The sequence below is a fragment of the Bacillus rossius genome, chromosome 13, assembly GCF_032445375.1.
Source record: "Bacillus rossius redtenbacheri isolate Brsri chromosome 13, Brsri_v3, whole genome shotgun sequence".
Classification (NCBI taxonomy): Eukaryota; Metazoa; Arthropoda; class Insecta; order Phasmatodea; family Bacillidae; genus Bacillus; species Bacillus rossius.
This window is the reverse complement of record NC_086340.1, coordinates 47312030-47334360: the sequence shown is the minus strand read 5'-3', so window position 1 is coordinate 47334360 and position 22331 is coordinate 47312030. Positions and strand designations below refer to the sequence as shown.

The 22331-nt window shown below is 50.3% G+C and overlaps 1 protein-coding gene across 1 annotated transcript; it reads right to left on the bottom strand.

The window, feature by feature from the left end:
• Nucleotides 1-991: 991 nt before the first annotated feature.
• Nucleotides 992-22131, bottom strand: LOC134538533 (uncharacterized). Its single transcript, XM_063379938.1, has 4 exons — nt 21927-22131; nt 19257-19301; nt 3724-4125; nt 992-1837 (listed from the first exon to the last, which is right to left on the bottom strand). The coding sequence occupies exons 2-4, from the start codon at nt 19287-19289 to the stop codon at nt 1214-1216; spliced, it is 1059 nt and encodes a 352-aa protein (XP_063236008.1). The 5' UTR covers nt 19290-19301; nt 21927-22131; the 3' UTR covers nt 992-1213.
• Nucleotides 22132-22331: the final 200 nt, after the last annotated feature.

Sequence of the window (22331 nt, the reverse complement as noted above, 5' to 3'; positions counted from 1 at the left end):
GACATCCTAATTGACAAGGTCATGACCCCGGCAACTTAGAGCGGCTTGTCCATGGGAAATTTAAGCCATTTTGGGTAATTTTCATGCCATTAGCATTTTTGAGGTCTAAAATGGAAAATTTTCCTTCAGAACTGGTTTTTTCCCCTCGAACTAGGGAACTTATTTATTTTTCGAATTATTTTCCAAGAAAATGGAAATTCTGCCGTATTTTAGGTGAAATTTGGGCAATTTGTAGGGTATTTTTTTTTTTTTTTTTTAGAAAATTTTGAAGGTCAAAAGTCAAGGTCAAGGTCATCCAAGATGGTCACCATAAGGTTACAATACAAGATGGCGGATATCGGCACTGACACCACAAGCCTGAAACCTGGCACAGGACATACTATTCTACACTTCTGTGTCTAATTCATTACCAACACAATAGAAACATAGAAAAGTGTAGACTAAACATGTTCCTTTACAGTTCTAAAATTTTTTTTAACATCGCTGCAGTTTTCTTTCGTGAAAGATATATTTATATTACCCATCTACGTACCTAGTGTGGTTACAGGTGACCATTTGTCAGTTCTCATTGTTGGTCCGTTTATTTTAGTCTTTCGTGGTTTTCGTTTGTGTAAATTTGCTTCTTTCTTCTGCAGACTTCAGTTTTCTTTACTATGTATAAAAACGTGTTTAAAAAACTGATTAACTTAGCTTGTTTTTTGTTATAGCTGTTATCAAAAAGACCAAAATTCTGTGGCAAAAAAAACAAAACAAAAGTAGGTAGCTCATCAATGACATGAAAAAGAATTTAACTTCATAACCTCCACATTATTAAAGATATTTTTAAATATAACATAACACAACTGTTTTGAAATGATCGATAGTGGTAAGACAAAAGAGTAACTAAAAAAATTCAGTTGGTTGCATATTTTGAAAATAGAGAATCAAGGTCATATTAAAAAATAGTATTATAAAGAAAAACAATAAAAAAAAAGAAATAATGATGAGAAAATAATTTACAAAAATATATATATTTCCAAATTGCGGCAAAGTAACGTTTTAATTTGGATTTGAAAACAAAGATATACATTTATGTGATGGAAGATCCAATAATGTCTGGTTGTAACATTTCCCATTGTCCAATTCTCTCTGCTTGGTTTAGCCTCTGACTGATTGTTGGTACACTAGTCCTGGGCGCGAGTGGAGCGGCGGACACCGGGAGGCAGTACCCCGCTCAGCAGTCCTTGGACGGCACCTCGTCCAGAACGCCGCGCTTCTCGCGCTCGTCCAGCATGTCCTGCAGCTCCTTGTTGTGCTTCTGGCACACCTGCAGGCTGTCCTTGAGCACGTCGTTGCGCTTCTTGGCCTCGCCCAGCCCCGCGCGCAGGTTCTCCGTCTGCAGCTTGAGCGCGTCGTGGTGCAGCAGGATCTTGCGCTCCAGGTCGCCGATGCGCGCCTCCAGGTCCACCACCTCGGTCTCCGGGCCGCACACGTCCTCGCCCGTCACCCGGCCGTGCAGGTGCAGCAGCAGCGACACCGACGCCACGTTCATGCCGTCGCGCACCGCCTTCTGCAGCGCCGCCGAGCGCCGCATCACCCCCGTCGTGGCGCACCCCATGCTCGCGATCGCCTCGTCGAAGATGTGCTGGCACTCCTTCAGGAAGATCTCGTACGTGCAGTAGATGGCCCAGTCCTTGGTGCGCTCCTCCAGGTCCTCGAAGTTGTCCTCCAGCGTGCTGAGCGCGTGTTCCAGCCGCGACACGAAGCGACGGAACTCGGCGGAGTTGCGCGCCAGGTCGCGGTGCACCAGTGCCGAGTACTCCTTGTGCGCTACCACCTCCTCCTCCATTCGCTGCACCTGCAACCAGGGTCACCCGTATCTACTCCACTGCTCCACTGCCGAGAGAGCACATAGTCTTATATGGTCCGCACCTGCACACACGGTCACCCGTCTCTACTCCACTGCTCCACTGCCGAGACAGCACCTGGTCCTACATGGTCCCCACCTGCACTCAGGGTCACCCGTCTCTACTCCACTGCTCCACTGCCGAGACAGCACCTGGTCCTACATGGTCCCCACCTGCACTCAGGGTCACCCGTCTCTACTCCACTGCTCCACTGCCGAGACAGCACCTAGTCCTACATGGTTTGCACCTACACAAACCAAACATGTCTCAAAGATGTTTCCCACAGCCCCTTCCAGCCTGTATCAGAATTCCCAAGGGTCATATCAGTCTGTCCGTGGACAGCTGATGGCATTTTGGTTGCCTGAATAACATAATGTTCTTTCAAAAACTGGCCCTTTCATGTAATTGATAATACCTAACCTAAATGAAATGCTGTAATGATAACGTGATTCCATAAATGTATAAAAGGTTCTTAAAATTTGAAGTTTAAAATTTTTAATATGTATAAACTTTTTACCACGCTTGTACCTAATCTCACCCCAAGAACACAGCGAACAAGATGACCTTTTCTGAAATTTCACCTCCTGACCTAAGAAGGTAATTTTAAGGTCCAGTGCCAGCATTTTACAGCCTCTTTATTTGTTCCCAAGCCATCCAGATCATAAGGGTGATTTCAGACATGGTCAATTCTATCCTGCCAAAATAGTTAACAATCTTTCAAACTCGTCTTTACTTGATTTAATCACCTCAAGCAACTTTATCAGATTACCACCTTTTTATATTTAAATGCCTATGCTAGTGTTGATCCTGGCACATATATTGTGCTAGAGTGTACTACCAACATCTTTGTTTTCAATGCTTGCTACTAGGAGTGGTAATGTTTCGTATTGCACACATTGCCTGTTAGAATGCAATTCAGCGATATTGATTTCAATTATTACTCACTAGAGTTCAGTAGTGTTAACCATTATGTTATCAGCTATTGTAGCATCTGCCATATTTTTGGTTATCTTGGCCGCCTTATTAAAAATACCTACATAATATTCAACCAAAAATGGGGGAAAATACTTTCGAAAAAATCTTAATAATTTATTGAATGTTTTGATCGATTGCAGTCACGATCAATTAATGCTTTGTGAGAAATATGAGAGAAAATTTTCTCACTACTCGATCCTTAATTTGTTTGATAGTTTATTTTGTTAGTGCACCGAAGTGCCGTGCGTAACAAGTCCGCTAGTTGTGTTGACACTTTGAGTTCTGAATTAGGTTAAGTTTGAATAACGCGTGTCTCCACGTGGGAGTCCGGTCTGTAGTTCCTTCTGCAGGATAGTCGGGTGGGATTGCAAGACTTAACCTCTAGTTCTAGTGGATTCGGAAGTATGCATTATATCCTTAAATCAAAACTAACCTCTTTTTAACCCTTTAGGGACGAAAATTTTTAAATTGGGTAAAACAGTATTGGTGATATTTATGTATTATAAATGCCCAATATATATCTTACGGTTGATTGGACTTAGATATCTCAAAATGGCTTGAATACATATTTACCCATTATTCGTCCTCTTAGAAGTAAATTTATGTTATTATACAGTCAAAAATTAACTAACTAAATTTGATTATCAAAAGCTGTCTATTAATTATTGATCGATTCCGGAACAAAAATACAGAAATAAAAATTAGCATAAACACCGAAAATAATTTTTTAAAACTTTTTTTTTTAGTTTGAAATAGTTATAAAATTATTAAAAAATTATCTTTTTTAATTTCACACAAAACAGCGGGCTTGTTACGTCCCTACTAGAAGGACGGCGAGTGCTAGGGTGTCGCTGGGACGTACCTGCGCTGCCAGCTTCTCGCGCTCCGCCCGCTCCAGCTCCACCAGGGTGTGGTCGCCCTCCTCGAAGGTGGCGAGTCGGCGCTTCAACTCCTTCAACTCTTCCTGCATCTGCACCACCAAGGTGTCCTTGACCTGGCGCGTCAGATACTGCGCCTTGATGCGCTGCAGCAGCTTGGGGTCCGGCTGGCGGTAGCGCGGGTCCAGCTCGTCAAGGGAGCGCAGGGGCTCGCCCAGGTACGTGGTGGCCAGGCTCTCCGACTGGTTCACCAGCAGCTTCATGGCCTCCTCCAGCACCTGCAGCTCGGCGCGGCGCGGGTCCTCGTGTGACACGGCCACCGCTACCCGCGACATGGTGGAGCGCATCAGGTCTATGGCGGCGCGCACCGCCCCCTCCAGCTCGGCCTGCAAGCCCAGGGCACTGTCTAGTGGTGCAGCACCTCACACTGGGTCCTCGTGCGACACCTAGACCGCTACCCGCGACATGTTGGAGCGCATCAGGTCTATGGTGCCGCGCACCGCCCCCTCCAGCTCGGCCTGCAAGCCCAGGGCACTGTCTGCAATGGCGCAGCAATTCACAATGTGTCCTCGTGCGACACCTAGACCGCTACCCGCGACATGTTGAAGCGCATCAGGTCTATGGTGCCGCGCACCGCCCCGTCCAGCTCGGCCTGCAAGCCCAGAGCACTGTCTGCAGTGGCGCAGCACCTCACACTGGGTCCTCGTGCGACACAGCCACCGCTAAACACGACATAGTGGAGCGCATCAGGTCTATGGCGCCGCGCACCGCCCCCTCCAGCTCGGCCTGCAAGTCCAGCGCACTGTCTTCAGTGGCACAGCACCTCACACTGGGTCCTCGTGCGACACGGCCACCGCTAACCACGACATGGTGGAGCGCAACAGGTCTATGGCGCCTCGCACCGCCCCCACCAGCTCGGCCTGCAAGTCCAGCGCACTGTCTGCAGTGGCACAGCACCTCACACTGGGTCCTCGTGCGACACGGCCACCGCTAACCACGACATGGTGGAGCGCATCAGGTCTATGGCGCCTCGCACCGCCCCCTCCAGCTCGGCCTGCAAGTCCAGGGCACTGTCTAGTGGCGCAGCACCTCACACTGTGTCCTCGTGCGACATGGCCACCGCTAACCACGACATGGTGGAGCGCATCAGGACTATGGCGCCGCGCACCGCCCCCTCCAGCTCGGCCTGCAAGTCCAGGGCACTGTCTAGTGGCGCAGCACCTCACACTGGGTCCTTGTGCGACACGGCCACCGCTACCTGCGACATGGTGGAGCGCATCAGGTCTATGGCGCCACGCACTGCCCCCTCCAGCTCGGCCTGCAAGTCCAGCACACTGTCTGCAGTGAAACAGCACCTCACACTGTGTCCTCGTGCGACACCTAAACCGCTACCTGTGACATGTGGAGCGCATCAGGTCTATGGTACCGCGCACCGCCCCCTCCAACACGGCCTGCAAGCCCAGGGCACTAGCTGCAGTGGCACATCACCTCACACTGGGTCCTCGTGCGACACCTAGACCGCTACCCGCGACATGGTGGAGCGCATCAGGTCTATGGTGCCGCGCACCGCCCCCTCCAGCTCGGCCTGCAAGTCCAGGGCACTGTCTAGTGGCGCAGCACCTCACACTGGGTCCTCGTGCGACACCTAGACCGCTACCCGCGACATGGTGGAGCGCATCAGGTCTATCGCGTCGCGCACCGCCCCCTCCAGCTCGGCCTGCAAGTCCAGCGCACTGTCTAGTGGCGCAGCACCTCACACTGGGTCCTCGTGCGACACCTAGACCGCTACCCGCGACATGGTGGAGCGCATCAGGTCAATGGCGCCGTGCACAGCCCCCTCCAGCTTGGCCTGCAAGTCCAGCGCACTGTCTAGTGGCGCAGCACCTCACACTGGGTCCTCGTGTGACACCTAGTCCGCTACCCGCGACATGGTGGAGCGCATCAGGTCTATGGCGTCGCGCACCGCCCCCTCCAGCTCGGCCTGCAAGCCCAGGGCACTGTCTAATGGCGCAGCACCTCACACTGGGTCCTCGTGCGACACCTAGACCGCTACCCGCGACATGGTGGAGCGCATCAGGTCTATGGCGCCGCGCACTGCCCCCTCCAGCTCGGCCTGCAAGCCCAGGGCACTGTCTAATGGCGCAGCACCTCACACTGGGTCCTCGTGCGACACCTAGACCGCTACCCGCGACATGGTGGAGCGCATCAGGTCTATGGCGCCGCGCACTGCCCCCTCCAGCTCGGCCTGCAAGTCCAGCGCACTGTCTGCAGTGGCACAGCACCTCACACTGGGTCCTCGTGCGACACGGCCACCGCTAACCACGACATAGTGGAGCGCATCAGGTCTATGGCGCCGCGCACCGCCCCCTCCAGCTCAGCCTGCAAGTCCAGGGCACTGTATGCAGTGGCACAGCACCTCACTCTGGGTCCTCGTGCGACACGGCCACCGCTAACCACGAAATGGTGGAGCGCATCAGGTCTATGGCGCCGCGCACCGCCCCCTCCAGCTCGGCCTGCAAGTCCAGGGCACTGTCTGCAGTGGCACAGCACCTCACACTGGGTCCTCGTGCGACACGGCCACCACTAACCACGACATGGTGGAGCGCATCAGGTCTATGGCGCCGCGCACCGCCCCCTCCAGCTCGGCCTGCAAGTCCAGGGCACTGTCTGCAGTGGCACAGCACCTCACACTGGGTCCTCGTGCGACACGGCCACCACTAACCACGACATGGTGGAGCGCATCAGGTCTATGGTGCCGCGCACCGCCCCCTCCAGCTCGGCCTGCAAGTCCAGGGCACTGGCTAGTGGGGCAGCACCTCACACTGTGTCCTCGTGCGACATGGCCACCGCTAACCACGACATGGTGGAGCGCATCAGGACTATGGCGCCGCGCACCGCCCCCTCCAGCTCGGCCTGCAAGTTTAGGGCACAGTCTAGTGGCGCAGCACCTCACACTGGGTCCTCGTGCGACACGGCCACCGCTACCTGCGACATGGTGGAGCGCATCAGGTCTATGGCGCCACGCACCGCCCCCTCCAGCTCGGCCTGCAAGTCCAGCGCACTGTCTGCAGTGGCACAGCACCTCACACTGGGTCCTCGTGCGACACCTAAACCACTACCCGTGACATGTGGAGCGCATCAGGTCTATGGTACCGCGCACCGCCCCCTCCAGCACGGCCTGCAAGCCCAGGGCACTGTCTGCAGTGGCACAGCACCTCACACTGGGTCCTCGTGCGACACCTAGACCGCTACCCGCGACATGGTGGAGCGCATCAGGTCTATGGCGCCGCGCACCGCCCCCTCCGGCTCGGCCTGCAAGTCCAGGGCACTGTCTAGTGGCGCAGCACCTCACACTGGGACCTCGTGCGACACCTATACCGCTACCTACGACATGGTGGAGCGCATCAGGTCTATGGCACCGCGGACCGCCCCCTCCAGCTCGGCCTGCAAGTCCAGCGCACTGTCTAGTGGCGCAGCACCTCACACTGGGTCCTCGTGCGACACCTAGACCGCTACCCGCGACATGGTGGAGCGCATCAGGTCTATGGCGCCGCGCACCGCCCCGTCCAGCTCGGCCTGCAAGGCCAGGGCACTGTCTAGTGGCGCATCACCTCACACTGGGTCCTCGTGCGACACCTAGACCGCTACCCGCGACATGGTGGAGCTCATCAGGTCTATGGCGTTGTGCACCGCCCCCTCCAGCTCGGCCTGCAAGTCCAGCGCACTGACTGCAGTGGCACAGCACCTCACACTGGGTCCTAGTGCGACACCTAGACCGCTACCCGCGACATGGTGGAGCGCATCAGGTCTATGGCGCCGCGCACCGCCCTCTCCAGCTCGGCCTGCAAGCCCAGGGCACTGTCTAGTGGCGCAGCACCTCACACTGGGTCCTTGTGCGACACCTAGACCGCTACCCGCGACACGGTGGAGTGCATCAGGTCTATTGCGCCGTGCACCGCCCCCTCCAGCTCGGCCTGCAAGCCCAAGGCTCTCTCTGCAGTGGCGCAGCACCTCACACTGGGTCCTCGTGTGACACCTAGACCGCTACCCGCGACATGGTGGAGCGCATCAGGTCTATGGCGCCGCGCACCGCCCCCTCCAGCTCGGCATGCAAGCCCAAGGCTCTCTCTGCAGTGGCGCAGCACCTCACACTGGGTCCTCGTGTGACACCTAGACCGCTACCCGCGACATGGTGGAGTGAATCAGGTCTATGGCGCCGCGCACCACCCCCTCCAGCTCGGCCTGCAAGCCCAGGCACTGTCTGCAGTGGCGCAGCACCTTACACTGGGTCCTCGTGCGACACCTACACCTCTACCCGCGACATGGTGGAGCGCATCAGGTCTATGGCGCCGCGCACCGCCCCGTCCAGCTTGGCCTGCAAGCCTAGGGCACTGTCTAGTGGCGCAGCACCTCACACTGGGTCCTCGTGCGACACCTTGACCACTACCCGCGACATGGAGGAGCGCATCAGGTCTATGGCGCCGTGGACCGCCCCCTCGAGCTCGGCCTGCAAGTCCAGGGCACTGTCTTGTGGCGCAGCACCTCACACTGGGTCCTCGTGCGACCCCTAGACCGCTACCCGCGACATGGTGGAGCGCATCAGGGCTATGGCACCGTGCACTACCCCCTCCAGCTTGGCCTGCAAGCCTAGGGCACTGTCTAGTGGCGCAGCACCTCACACTGTGTACTCGTGCGACACCTAGACCGCTACCCACGACATGGTGGAGCGCATCAGGTCTATGGCGCCGCGCTGCACCCTCTCCAGCTCGGCCTGCAAGACCAGGGCACTGTCTAATGGCGCAGCACCTCACACTGTGTCCTCGTGCGACACCTAGACCGCTACCCGCGACATGGTGGAGCGCATCAGGTCTATGGCACTGCGCACCGCCCCCTCCAGCTCGGCCTGCAAGCCCAGGGCACTGTCTAGTGGCGCAGCACCTCACACTGGGTCCTCGTGCGACACGGCCACCGCTACCCGCGACATGGTGGAGCGCATCAGGTCTATGGCGCCGCGCACCGCCCCCTCCAGCTCGGCCTGCAAGTCCAGCGCACTGTCTAGTGGCGTAGCACCTCACACTGGGTCTTCGTGCGACACCTAGACCGCTAACCGCGACATAGTGGATCGCATTAGGTCTATGGTGCCGCGCACCGCCCCCTCCAGCTCGGCCTGCAAGCCCAGGGCACTGTCTAGTGGCGCAGCACCTCACACTGGGTCCTTGTGCGACACCTAGACCGCTACCCGCGACATGGTGGAGCGCATCAGGTCTATGGCGCCGCGCACCACCCCCTCCAGCTCGGCCTGCAAGCCCAGGGCACTGTCTGCAGTGGCGCAGAACCTCACACTGTGTCCTCGTGCGACACCTAGACCGCTACCCGCGAAATGGTGGAGCGCATAAGGTCTATGGTGCTGCGCACCACCCCCTCCAGCTCGGCCTTTAAGCCCAGGGCACTGTCTAGTGGCGCTACATGTCACACTGCGTTCTCGTGCGACATGGCCACCGCTAACAACTACATGGTGGAGCGCATCACTGTTCCTTCCTGAGTAGTATAAAATAGTAGGTTCGGCTTCTGGTTCCAGTACAAGGAGCTGGAGCTAAAGCCTGCTGCCTTGCAAAATACATTTTTAATGATGTAATGGCAGCCATTTTAGATTATATTGACCTTAATATTTGACCTTAACCATCAAAATTTTCTAAAAATTCGTCCTAAAATAACGTGTTTGGTTAATATTGATAACCAGGCAAATATATTTATATATATAGGAAGGAAAATCTTTCAAGGACACCATCTTGAGGGATGATACATGATGGTCGGTAGTGTGGGAATTCCACATACTAAAAATCCTCCCCTCTACTTTCCCCATAATTATTTAAGGGGAGACTGGGCCGAAATCGTGCTAGCTTTACTTCAACGCAGTCTGTGTTGCATCAAACGACGTCCGCTCCCATTTCACTGGTCTCTCTCTCAGATATTTTTTCCCCTGAGAATGCACCGCACATAGGCAGCGATTTCATTCCAGTTTTCTTCTCTTTTCATCATAATGTTCATTAGGCTCACAGGATTGAGAGTATTACCTATAGTCCTCCATCGTTCTCACTCGAAAACAGTGTGTTCAGCATCATCGATTTTGTCCAGGCAGTACTTGCACATCGCAGTGTGGTGTAGGCCCAATTTGTGTAGGTCTGTGTTGAATGAGCCATGGCCTGTCAACAGTTGAGTCAGGAATAAATCTGTCTTACCATGATTTAGGTCGATCTGTTTTGATGTTCGGGATCAGGCGAGCTGTCCATCTGCCCTTGTCGCAGGTCTTCCATCTGTCTTCCCAATCCTCCAGCATTCCCACCTTCACTTTTTCTCTGGCTTCCTTTGTGTTGTCGCCTGTAGCTTTGATATCATAGAGTTTCGCCCTCTCGAATGCTAGTAGGTCGATAGGCGCCACCCCTACTTTAACTAGTACAGCAGCTTCGGAGACCGTCCGATAGGTGCAGGTCACCCTGAGGGGTCAACATCGTATATACATATATACGAATATCGGCACGGTCAAGACACTGACACCAAATCGACTATTGAAATCGTCGCCCTGGATGGAGTCTCTACCGAAGACGTCATCCGTGCTGCACTCAAACGCGACTTTACCACCAGCCTAGGATTAAATGTGTTGATCTAACAAAGACCACTCCGCGAGGCCAACACGCAGCTTTTTGCGAGATCGACGAAGCGAGCCCTTGATAAGGCTCGCATCAAGGTCGGATGGGTCAACTATAGCATTTAACCAGTCACAAGAGTAACCCGCTGTTTCAGATGCCTTGGATATGGCCACCTGTAATGCTCCTGCAAAAGACTGGACAGAAAAATGTGGCACTACAAATGTGGTGGAGAAAGCCATAAGTCAGTAGACTGCACTGAACAGCCAAAATGCTTTTTGTGCACACTGGATAAAGATGCCAAGGATGGCCTGTCTCATATCTCTGGCTCTGGGGCCTGAAAGGCATACCGCGCTGCACTAACTGAAGCTACAATATTGCAGAAATGATGTGCATACTTCAATGGAACCTCAACAGGTGTGTGCTAGCGCAGAACCTACTACGTCAACGTGTCTTGAAGACAAGATTTACGTCTGCATCATCTGTGAGCAACACTCCAACTTTAGAGACAAAACATTGTTCACAGATAAAACCAACACGGCAGCGATCTGGACTGTAAGCCCCGACAAGGTAACTATCATAAACATTGGATGGGGAGCAGGATCTGTCTGGATAAAAACCTCCATGACTTACTTCATGAGCGTGTACTTTTCACTTAACGAAGGTATTAGTGTGTTTCGCCAAAAACTGGCTAACATTGAAAACGCGATTAGGAAATTCAATGGCGAAGTTATTGTACCTGGCGACTTCAATGTCAAATCTGTTGAATGGGGAGCAGATTTCTCGGATACTAGAGGAAACGAAGTTGTAGACATTGCTGCAAGGCTCGATCTCACAATCCTGAACACTGGAAACGCTCCAACCTTCAGAAGACCGGGGTATCAGGAATATATCCTCGACATCTCAATGGGTACCCCAAGAATCGCCAGAAAGATCAAGAACTGGATCGTTTACGAAGAGTACAGTGGTAGTGACCACCAACATATCACACCACAGCAATGCAGCAAGGCTCTAAAGAACGAAGGTGGAACACCAGAAAGCTTGACCTAGAAGCTCTCCGAAAGTCTCTTTCAAAAGCTGGTCAACACTTAAATTCCACTCGGCTCCCAACACCAGAAGTGAGATGGAAAGAATGGTGTTGACAATGATTAAGGCCATCACCACCTCTTGTGATGCCTCTATGCCACGATCAAATATCAATGACCTACACAGGTCGGCATACTAGTGGACGCCGGAAATTGCAGCACTCCAGAAAATATGTCACGAACTTCGCCTCGAGCAACAAGAGCCGCAAAACGCACTCCTGACCTAACCATATACTCAAGCGAGTACAAGAAGGCTAAAAAGGACTTAAACCGAACTATCGAGACAAGTAAAGCGATGTAAAGTAATCTGCAACGACCTTGAGAAGGATATATGGGGCAAAGCCTACCAAATTGTCGTCAAAAATCTCGGAAAGGCTACACCAGAAATGCCAAACACCCCCCCCCCCCCCATAATGGACGACATTGTAGCAGAGCTATTTCCCAAACACCACATGCGAGAAAAAAGGCACTATACCAACAATGGTGAAGTTACACCTTTCACACCCAAAGAACTGCAAGATGCAACGAAGTCCCTCAAACCAGGAAAGGCACCCGGTCCCGACGGCATCCCCACGTCGGTGATCAAGATCATAGCCCAGGAATTTCCGGACCTACTGCAGAATGCCTACAACACATGTTTTGCAACCGGCACGTTTGCCACTATCTGGAAACGGCAGAGTCTGGTCATCTTGGACAAAGGGAAAGGAACCCCCTTAACAATTTCGTCGTTCCGACCACTCTGCATGCTAGATATCGCTGGAAAACTGCTCCAAAAGCTAATACAAGCGAGACTCCTAAATGACATCGACCATGTCAGTGGCTTTGTCGAAAAACAACATGGCTTCCGACAAGGCCGATCGGCGATTGGCGTGATTAAGAAGATCATAGGGATTATAACCGAAGTGTGGTCTGGTAACCTGAAATCGCGCAAAGTCTTCATCCTCTTCACACTTGACGTGAAGAACGCCTTCAACAGCGCAAAATGGGACGACATCTTGGACGCACTTGAGCATCTGTTCAAGATTAAAAAGGAGAACTTGGCCATAGTTGACGATTATTTTAACGCAAAAACACTAATAGTGGAAACCACAGACGGCTCACAGGAGTACCAGACGACAGCTGGCGTACCACAGGGCTCAGTCATGGGCCCTGACCTATGGAACACAGATAACAATGAATTACTGGAGATTACCCTGTTGTGGGTAGGATCTACCCCCAACTGTATTTTGTGTTTAGTATTAATTTTTATTCTCAATTTAGCACTTTATATGTATATTTTTGTATGTTTCTATGGTTATGGATAGCCTGAAGGTGGACTTGTTTAGAGAAAAGAGGGAGATCGTTGTGAAAGTCGGGGAGGGTTCCCCTATCGACGAATTGAAGGGGATAATAGGAGAAATCATACTCTTGGCAACAGCGCCGAAGTTGCGGCGGAGAAGTTCCCTCCCCTCGTCGGTCTAACCTGATTGGGAGTTGATTACCTTGACGTGTCCCGGCAACAGCGTCGGGTGATGAAGTGACGTAAGGTGGGGCGAAAGGCCCTCTGGTAGGCTGGCAGCTGCTCCTTGACTCACAGATATTGGCACTCTCCTGCCCTTTTGCTGGGCCAGGGGTAGAGAAGGGGTGTGGTCAGGTACAGTGCGAGGAAGGGGCGGTAGTTGGTGCCTTAGAGCGAGCACCCGAAGGCCACTCCAAGGGGCAGGGAAGTTGGGCTCCTAGAGCGAGCACCCAAGGGCCGCTCCAGAGGAAGGAAGAGGAGAGGTGAGCAGAAAGCAATAACCCAATTTCCAACTATCTGCTTTATTTCCCCCAGATTTCTCTGGGAAAGGGATCTCTGGCTAGGCACATTTCGACCTAGCTTAAATACAGCTCCTTCAGACATTGGTCACTGACAAAGCGACAATCTTTCCCCAATACAGAAAAACAGGCCATCCTGTGCCCTCCCCAGTAATTCACACACTAGGATATTATTTACTTATAACATATATAGCACTGACACACATTTTATATTATACAGTCATTAATAAATCTATATGCACTGCTATAACCGTTCAAAAGATGCGTGCTGCCATCTATGATATGTTCGCGGCACCACTCGTAGCCTATATCCCACGGCTGGTGTAGAGAAGCCTGTTGGGATACGGCTTTCTTGGCGCAGCGGCCATGTTGGTTGCAGAGAGAGGCCGAGGACAAATATAGGACACAACAATTCGCCCCCTCCCTCTGTGGCCTCGGCCTGGATCGTTGCACCTGCCAGAGGTCAGTACGCTGGGCTTCAGTCCCAGGGCTGACCTCCCTACACTGGCCACTGCACTATGCGGAGGCTAGTCGGTAGCGGGCCGGTCTGACCAGCCGGTCCCGTGGTCTGAGGATTCTGGAGGCACAATCTTGTCCCGGTGAGGAGGGACTAGCAGGTTCCTGGGGTTGCGGGGTATTGTTGACAGATCTGTTTTCTGTCTCCATGGCTGCAGGTGAATCTTGTTCTGGGGAATCCATAATCCTCGGTCTTGTAAGGACTCCCTATTCCAGTTGCACCCTGCTTTTAAGGAGGCATCGCTCAACGGCTGTCTCCACGACTGCATGGTGGATTTCCCCTTTGGGGTTCCTCCTTTCTGACGCCATTGAAAACCACTGCCTGAGTTATTTTGGCTCAGCTTGGTTGTGGCCGAGCGTGGGGAAGGAGTTTCTTGGGGTCGCTGGTCTCCTTGCGTCAACACAACCATAGGTTGGTCTCTGTGTTGTTCAGTGCAGATTCCAGGATTAGGGTTAACACCACTTTGATTAGGGGCGTTCGGATCACCCATTCCTTTGGTGCCCCAGTTAAGAGTTCGGCGGGACGTTCGTCCGAAGTGTATAGTTTTATCTTCGAAGTCCAATGTCGCCTGCTGCTGGGTGAGCCAATCTTGGCCCAATACGAGTTCTTCTCGAAGGTCCTTCGCGACCAGACATGGGATCTCCATCTCCACATCGGCTATGCAGCATTGTACCACAGCATTGCCCAGTAAGGTCATGGTGGATCCCTGGGTGGCAAGCTGGGCCATTTGGGGTTGGGACTTAATAGGGGTCCCTGTTCTCTGCACAATACTCTCGTGCACAAAATTAGTGGTGGCGGCTGAGTCGATAAGAGCCTGAATGGGCTGTGAGTCCACTTGCACCTTGACTCTTGGCAGTTCTTGTTGTGGGTGGTGCTGTACGCACATAAGGCTCGGGGTCGGTCTACTTTCGAGCCGAGCTTGGGAGTTGAGGTTTTCTACCTTCGGTGTAGGGGTAGGGCTCGTTGGCACCACTCTTTCCCTCCAGGGGTCTACTGTGTTGAGGCTGTTCCTTTCAGACTGTTGGCAGCGGAGCACCGGGCAGTCTTGATGAAAGTGCTGTTCAGGACAGTGCCAACACTTAGGCAATCTTTTGTTGGGGGTAGCATATTCTTGTACCGGGGTTGGTGGTGACCACGGTTTGCTGGTTACAGTGCCCCTAGTTTCGAGACAGTCTCGCTGCATGGTAGGGGCTCGAACCATAAGTTCGGATAAATTCTCGGGAGGTGGATGCCGCAGAAATGCCCGAAGGTTGGGCCGCACCAGCTCCAACAAGGTAGGAAGAAATTCATTTGGGTCTCTCCCTGGGTGTAGCCTCTTATAAAGTTTTCTTTTCTGTAGTAAGAAACTTTCGACATCCTCTCCTTCTTTTTGTTTGGTACCATATAATTGGGCAGTAAGATTTGCCAATCTTGATTGGTTTCCAAACTGGTTCAGGAAGCTCCCTGTGAACTCTTCCCAGGTGTCATACAGCCCTTCATGGTTATTTCACCATCTAGAGGCTTCCCCAAGTAGTAATGGACCTATCTGGTCCACCCATTCGGTGGGGTGGATTGCATGTGCCCGTAGGGCTTGCTCCCATTGGTGTACAGCTTGCACAGGGTCCTCATGATCCTGACCTCTAAAGGGCCGAGGTACACTTGCAGATCTTGTACTTGAAGGTAAAGTGGGATTCACTCTACACTGGGCGCAGGTAAACGACATCCCAGCAAGGTCCAGTGGTGTATCTTCCCAGCCTAGACAGGCGAGATGGTAGTCGCGCTGACAGGCCTGGCAGGTGACGAGGACTAGGGCTGTCCCAGGGCAGTTCGGCGCAAAGCAGCGCCGGGGAGCTGGAACTGTTGGCTTCTTCTCTACCAGAAGTTGTCTGCAGGGCTGGCATATGTGGATATACGCCTGTTCAATGACTTGTTCCACGATACCAAGGCATTGCAGGTGAAACTGGGCATTGCAGCATACACAGGGAATGCTGGGTCCATCCGGTACCCTGCAGCGGGGTGCTGCACAGGATCCAGAAGACATCCTTCAGTTGGGTTGGGCGCCACCAGGTGTTTTCTGCACTCCTGGAAGTGGATGTGGCTCTGGCTGTGATGAGAAGCTCTTGCGGTGGTAGGTGGTCCTCAGCCTATCTAGACTGACACAGGCCCCACGTTGGGCGCCAAATTGACGTGTCCCGGCAACAGCGTCGGGTGATGAAGTGACGTAAGGTGGGGCGAAAGGCCCTCTGGTAGGCTGGCAGCTGCTCCTTGACTCACAGATATTGCCACTCTCCTGCCCTTTTGCTGGGCCAGGGGTAGAGAAGGGGTGTGGTCAGGTACAGTGCGAGGAAGGGGCGGTAGTTGGTGCCTTAGAGCGAGCACCCGAAGGCCGCTCCAAGGGGCAGGGAAGTTGGGCTCCTAGAGCGAGCACCCAAGGGCCGCTCCAGAGGAAGGAAGAGGAGAAGTGAGCAAAAAGCAATAACCCAATTTCCAACTATCTGCTTTATTTCCCCCAGATTTCTCTGGGAAAGGGATCTCTGGCTAGGCACATTTCGACCCAGCTTAAATACAGCTCCTTCAGACATTGGTCACTGACAAAGCGACAATCTTTCCCCAATACAAAAAAACAGGCCATCCTGTGCCCTCCCCAGTAATTCACACACTAGGATATTATTTACTTATAACATATATAGCACTGACACACATTTTATATTATACAGTCATTAATAAATCTATATGCACTGCTATAACCGTTCAAAAGATGCGTGCTGCCATCTATGATATGTTCGCGGCACCACTCGTAGCCTATATCCCACGGCTGGTGTAGAGAAGCCTGTTGGGATACGGCTTTCTTGGCGCAGCGGCCATGTTGGTTGCAGAGAGAGGCCGAGGACAAATATAGGACACAACAACCTCATAAGAGGGGTAGTCTGCCCCTCCCTCCTGGATGGAGGGAAAACTACGCTTCGCGACTGCCTTCCCCTAAAGAGGGAAGAGAGGAGAAATGTTTTGTCCCTACATCGGCGACTCGCCCCTCCGAGGCGCGAAGGGGAAATCGCCGCGCCGATCTTGATGCGGTTAATGATTGGTCGATAAGGAGAGGTTGGAGGGGGAAACAAGCCCTGCCCGAGAGGGGTGGGTCCCATCTCCTCTAGCGCTCGCTACTTCGTGCTGGGATGTTCTGGTCGTTTCCAGCACCTGGGAGCCCCCTTTCTGGCGAGTATAAATAGGGGAAGGTGAAGCAGCCAAAGGCAGAAGTCGTCTGACCATCGGAAGAACGTCACCCTGCCGCCGCCCCGCCTGCCCAGCCGATCAAGACTGCCACGCTGCCCGAACGCCCACTGGGAACTTGCGAAGAAGATCGCCACTCTGGGTGAGTGCGAATCGGACCTAAGTGATACAATAGGACCAACACAGCTAATATTGAAAGCATCACTACCAACACGGCTGAAATACCGAGAGTCTGATCTGGTCAGACTCTTCGCAGTAAAGATCGCGGTAATTGATAGTAGGGGGAAAGAAGTAGTTCTGGACTTCTTCCCTTTTGAGTCAGCTGTCTTGCGGAAGCTTGCGTGTGGAGCTGGCAGGTCGAGGGGAGGCAAAAGGCAGCGGGAATATTAACAATTTGGACATAACGCTGGATGTATCTGAGTGGGTCCGGCAGAGACTTGTTTTAAATATTGACTTTTGTGTTCACCGAGCTTTGATTCCTGTTAAAAGGCCGGGAGCAGATCTTTAGTGCACAGCGACGCCGACTATTGGACCGACTCGCTCAGCTTGTCGCAGGCTGTCACCCAAGGACAAAATAGCGCCCAGAATTAGAGGACTTCCAGTCGCCTGCACTTTCGTTGGCAGATCATTCCCTGTGAGGGGCGCTGTCGGCTGACGTCAGAGGGCGAGAAGAACAGCGACGGGGGTCGTCAAAGCAAGAAGCCAGTGATGAATTTCCTTTAATTTGTATTTGACAAAGAGAGTTGGGACCATAGTACCGATGTGTAAGTACTGTCCAGACAAAACCGATGACGCTGAGGACACTATTATCGAGTGCGAACGATGGAGGAACCACAGAGCTAACATCGAAGCAACAATAGGTAAGACTCTCAATCCTGCGAGCCTAGTGAACCTTATGACCCAAAGAGAAAAAAAAACTGGAATTAAATCGCTGCCTATGTGCGGTGCATTCTCAAGGAAAAAATATCTGAGAGAGAGACCAGTGAAATGGGAGTGGATGTCGTTTGACGCAACATGGACTGGGTTGAAGTAATACAAAGGGGGGAAGTGGAGAGGGATTTTTTTAGTGGGTGGAAATCCCACACTACTGACCATCATGTATCATCCCTCAAGGTGGTGTCTTTGAAAGATTTTCCCTCCCTTATTAAAAAAAAAAAACATACCACATAGATGCGGAAATTTTTTCGAGCTTAAAAATAAACATATTATTTGGAACAGTAACTTATATAAACACCCGACGATGTTTAGATAATATCATAGTTGTAACACTAAGGAACTCATCCCATTACAAGATGGTAGTACCAAAGCCTTTAGCACTGTGCATGTTTGAGAGCGCACGATACCCGAAAACAGAGAAGACGATTGTAAGGAAACGGTTGTATATAATCGTTAGGAGTGGAAAGAACATGTAGAGCCCAGCTAATTAAATAGTTATCACTTGATAACGGATTATTTCTTAAATCACAACCATTTAACTGTCGGTCCACAAAGCAATCTCGCCTTTGATAAGCCTACTGGACGTCGCTCTGCAGTGGCTCTCTCTCCTGTTTGTCTCTTGCCACGAACCTTCTCACTCATCGCGTCACCAGGACCCCCGACTCAACACTCGAAGCTTCGAGAACAAGGGCGGCCTAGCCACGCCACTCCACGCAGGCGGGGCCCTGGACGTGCCGAGCACTCGGGAGAGCGGGAGAGAGGCGCCGCTCCTGATAGGTCACCGCAGAGGTAGGGGCGGTCACCTGCCCGGGAGGTGTTCCCCCGACCGACCGGCCTGCCCCGGTGCCCCGCCTTTAGACTCCTCGTAACATTACCAGCGCTCAATGAACTTTGATTGGACACTGACTGTTAATGCACATAATGCGCTCACTAGGACAATTGGAAAACAAATATCCTACGATAAAGAAAATTGAACTGAAATAATCGGTACAAACTTTAAAAAACTTTTTGAAGAATTATTTTTTTGCTATGTTATTGTAGTTACTCGAGTATGTGCTTTGGGAAACAGAAATACCAAGTTTGTGTAATGATGTTTTTTGTTCACTCGACAGTGACGAGTCGCGTCGGGAGTAGGCGGTCTTCTCGCGCGAGACAGTCACGTGGTTATACCCAGTCTCTATAGAGCCTCGCCGCTCCCAGCCTTGTGAAACAATCAAGGCTTCAGGTGAGAGTTTGCGTTGAAAATATATGCTATGCATAAAACTGATATGTAATTTGTTAAGTAAAAAAAAACATTCTGCGTGAGTCACATCGTTGCAGACCATACTTACGGTTTTGGAAGAGCGGTTGTTTTGCATCGACATGTTCGGTCAGGGCTGTGGGGGAAAAAACACAACATTAGCCACTCAAGTAAATGCTGCAGCTTAAAACTAATAAACTTTGCCAAATTATATTTTCTGTAGTAAAACTAAACAGACCATCAAATTAAACATTGTAACTCGACAAGAGCGAGTTCACGTTTAGTCATCTGTCAGTGAAGTTTGTGCCGTCAAGTGTTGGTTTTGGCACAATTTCAAATGTGAAATTTTTTTAACTTAAATAATGTCTCCAATCATTCCTCTGCTGCATGAACTTAAACTTGTTCCTCCTCCTGTACACTAACATCCAACCTTTGTCAGACTTGTCTCCCCAAGTTTTCCCAGCTCTAGATCTGATTGTGCCTACTATTCAATGACCCAGCGGGGCGATCCCATTATTCCCGCCTTGGCGCACGGACGTCTCCTGTAATTCGCCCCTGACTCGTGACGAGAACTGCTAGGCCCTGCAAGCTCCCAAGACAGGGCAGTTGCAAGACCTCGCCTGACGCGAGCTTTCCTTGGCATGATAGCGAGTCATCTTCGCCAAGTCTAGTCACGCCGCCGGGTCCTGTAGACCACCTTCCCCACTGGCACCGCAGTTTTAACCCCTCCCCCCTCTCAGCAGCCCCACTTATTCCTCAATCTTTCGGACTAGTATCCAACCACGTTTTTTTTTTACTTGAAATTAAGAACATGACTAAGATAATTTAATGTGTTTACTTATTAAGGATTGCAATGAAAAATTGTTAAATCTACGCATGTTAATCACCTAATAAGGGCCGGCCCGTTATTGTAACCATTATTGTATTAATGTAATCTCTATACCATGTAGTTTACGCTTTCTGTTAATTAAATCACATGTTTTAACTCTATATTATGTCAAATAACCAAAAGTAAAATAAAAACAGTGAAACCAACGCCTAGACGAAATCATTGTTTTACCTTCTGGAACTAAAATATCCACTCGTTCCCCTCAGTCATCAGGCGGAGCAAGTTCAACAAAATATATACCACAATGAAAGCCAACTTATTTTAAAGTGTGATTTTATGAAATTTGGCGTATATTACACATTTTGAAGTTGAATAAATGCAAGATTTGTGTAACGAATTGCTTTTATATTTATGCAATGTTGTTATAATCTTTGCTCATAGTTACATTGCTGAAACAACCAAGTTATGACGCGAAATTTAATACGCCATACATCTACTCTACTCTACTCTATGCGCTTGCTTGATTTCACCCAGTCCGAAAACGGAAATAAATTCTAAAGTTAATTATTAAAACTTTTCGAACAAATAAAAAATAAATATTATATCGTTTCACTGTTTACAAACTTTCGGGAAATATAAATTTTTTTATTCCCTTTTTTATTAGTTCAGTAAAATAGCGTTTTATTATCATATTGTTTATAACCGATTAATTAAAAAATATATTTTATGATAAAAGCTGCATATAAAATGGACAGAAATTGAAATTAACTAAACAGAAATTTTAGCCACCAATTATTTAAATTGAAAGCATAAAATTTTATTGATAAATTACAGCATGTTTAAGGTAGTTGTTAGCGAAGTTTAGTTCAGTATTTTTATTTAGATAATGTTTTCAGTTTAAGGAGTGCCGCACCTCAAAAGAAACAACTTGTTTTCAGACTGGAGGAAAATTAACATCAGTCTGTCGTAGCTTAAAACCAGAAAACTGGACGTGCGGGGATTTAAACTTTCCATGGATTTTGTGTGGCTTTGAATTTCAAATTAAAATCGTGTTTGGAAATTTGTAGGAAATTAACAAAAAATCTATAGAAGAGAGTGAATTCCTTTTTACCTATTAATATGAACAATAATTATATAGAAGTGGTTTTATACACTATGACTATATTACTTTTCACGAAGTAATATTGAAGCGAATTTTCATACTGTTACGAACGCAGACAGGACCGCGACACGCGCCAGTGTCGCAGCTGGCTGGCGGCCCTGCACGGCCACTGACGTCATGTCACGTGTGCCGTCCACTGACGTAAGACATGCCACGCGCGCCTGGCCGGATTACTAGGGTCGTCGCTACCCCTCTCCCCTCCTCCTGCCACGGCGCTGTTATCTATCGCTGAGCGGTCTTGAGAATCCCTCGGGCCGCCGCGCGGAGTGGCGTGAGCAAGCGACGCTATTCTCGACTGTTCGGGCTCAGGGTATCGGCCCGGGATGACGCGACCCGTGTTATCTTTCTTGTAAAAGTTGATCACACTCGTAACCGTGTCAACCGCAATCCTTACAGCGGTGTCTCCCCCACTCCTGTGTTGTTCCCAATCGTTTCAGTGTTCTCTGTCCTTGTAGTAATGTCACCACATTGCTTGCTTGTTATGCGCTAAGGATACTTGTGCGAGTCTCGATCAGTACTGACAACCCAAATTCCAACATCGTTTGATGTTAACTCTGAAACTGTTGGAATCAGGTTAAGCTTATTTTATAATGTTGACGGGGGCTTTCGCCGACATAATACTTGTTCAGAATGTTGATAAATCATATGCATCATGATTTTGTTTCACGAGAACTAAATAATTATAAAATAACATATTTTTTTAAAGAACATTATGTATGTTAATGGATGATGAAAAATTACATGTAAATACTTTATATATTTAAGTTTACCTCAGAATGATGATTTACAGCAAAGTTTAGTTCCTATATTTTCCTTGATGTCCTAAAACAAAAAAAATCTTAATGTGATACTGCAATGCGGATTTTTCTTCGTTTTTTTTCAATAATGGAAGTATTTAACATCAAAAACAAATAAAAGTCATTGTCATAGAAAATACTAACAAATTGTAATCATATCATGAATGCATTGCATAGCATAGTAATTATGCATTATGCATAGCAGTAATGACAAAGAGAAATATAATGAATACGGTCATACAGACAGGTCTGGAAACTTACCTTCGTTCTCTGTCCGCTCAGTGAAGCTCGCGGTGGCCCGCGAACTAACGGCGCTAGTAGTAGTTCAGCCCATTGTTAACATTAACTTAAATGGGAGGTTATTATAAAAGTGAGTAT

Bases quoted from the DNA above. Each gene is read 5' to 3' on its own strand.
- LOC134538533 (XM_063379938.1), bottom strand. From the start codon at position 19,289: ATGTCGATGCAAAACAACCGCTCTTCCAAAACC. The intron at 4,126-19,256 runs GTAAGTATGGTC...CTGGGCTTGCAG, and splicing joins ACAACCGCTCTTCCAAAACC to GCCGAGCTGGAGGGGGCGGT. The intron at 1,838-3,723 runs GTACGTCCCAGC...CCCTGGTTGCAG, and splicing joins GCGAGAAGCTGGCAGCGCAG to GTGCAGCGAATGGAGGAGGA.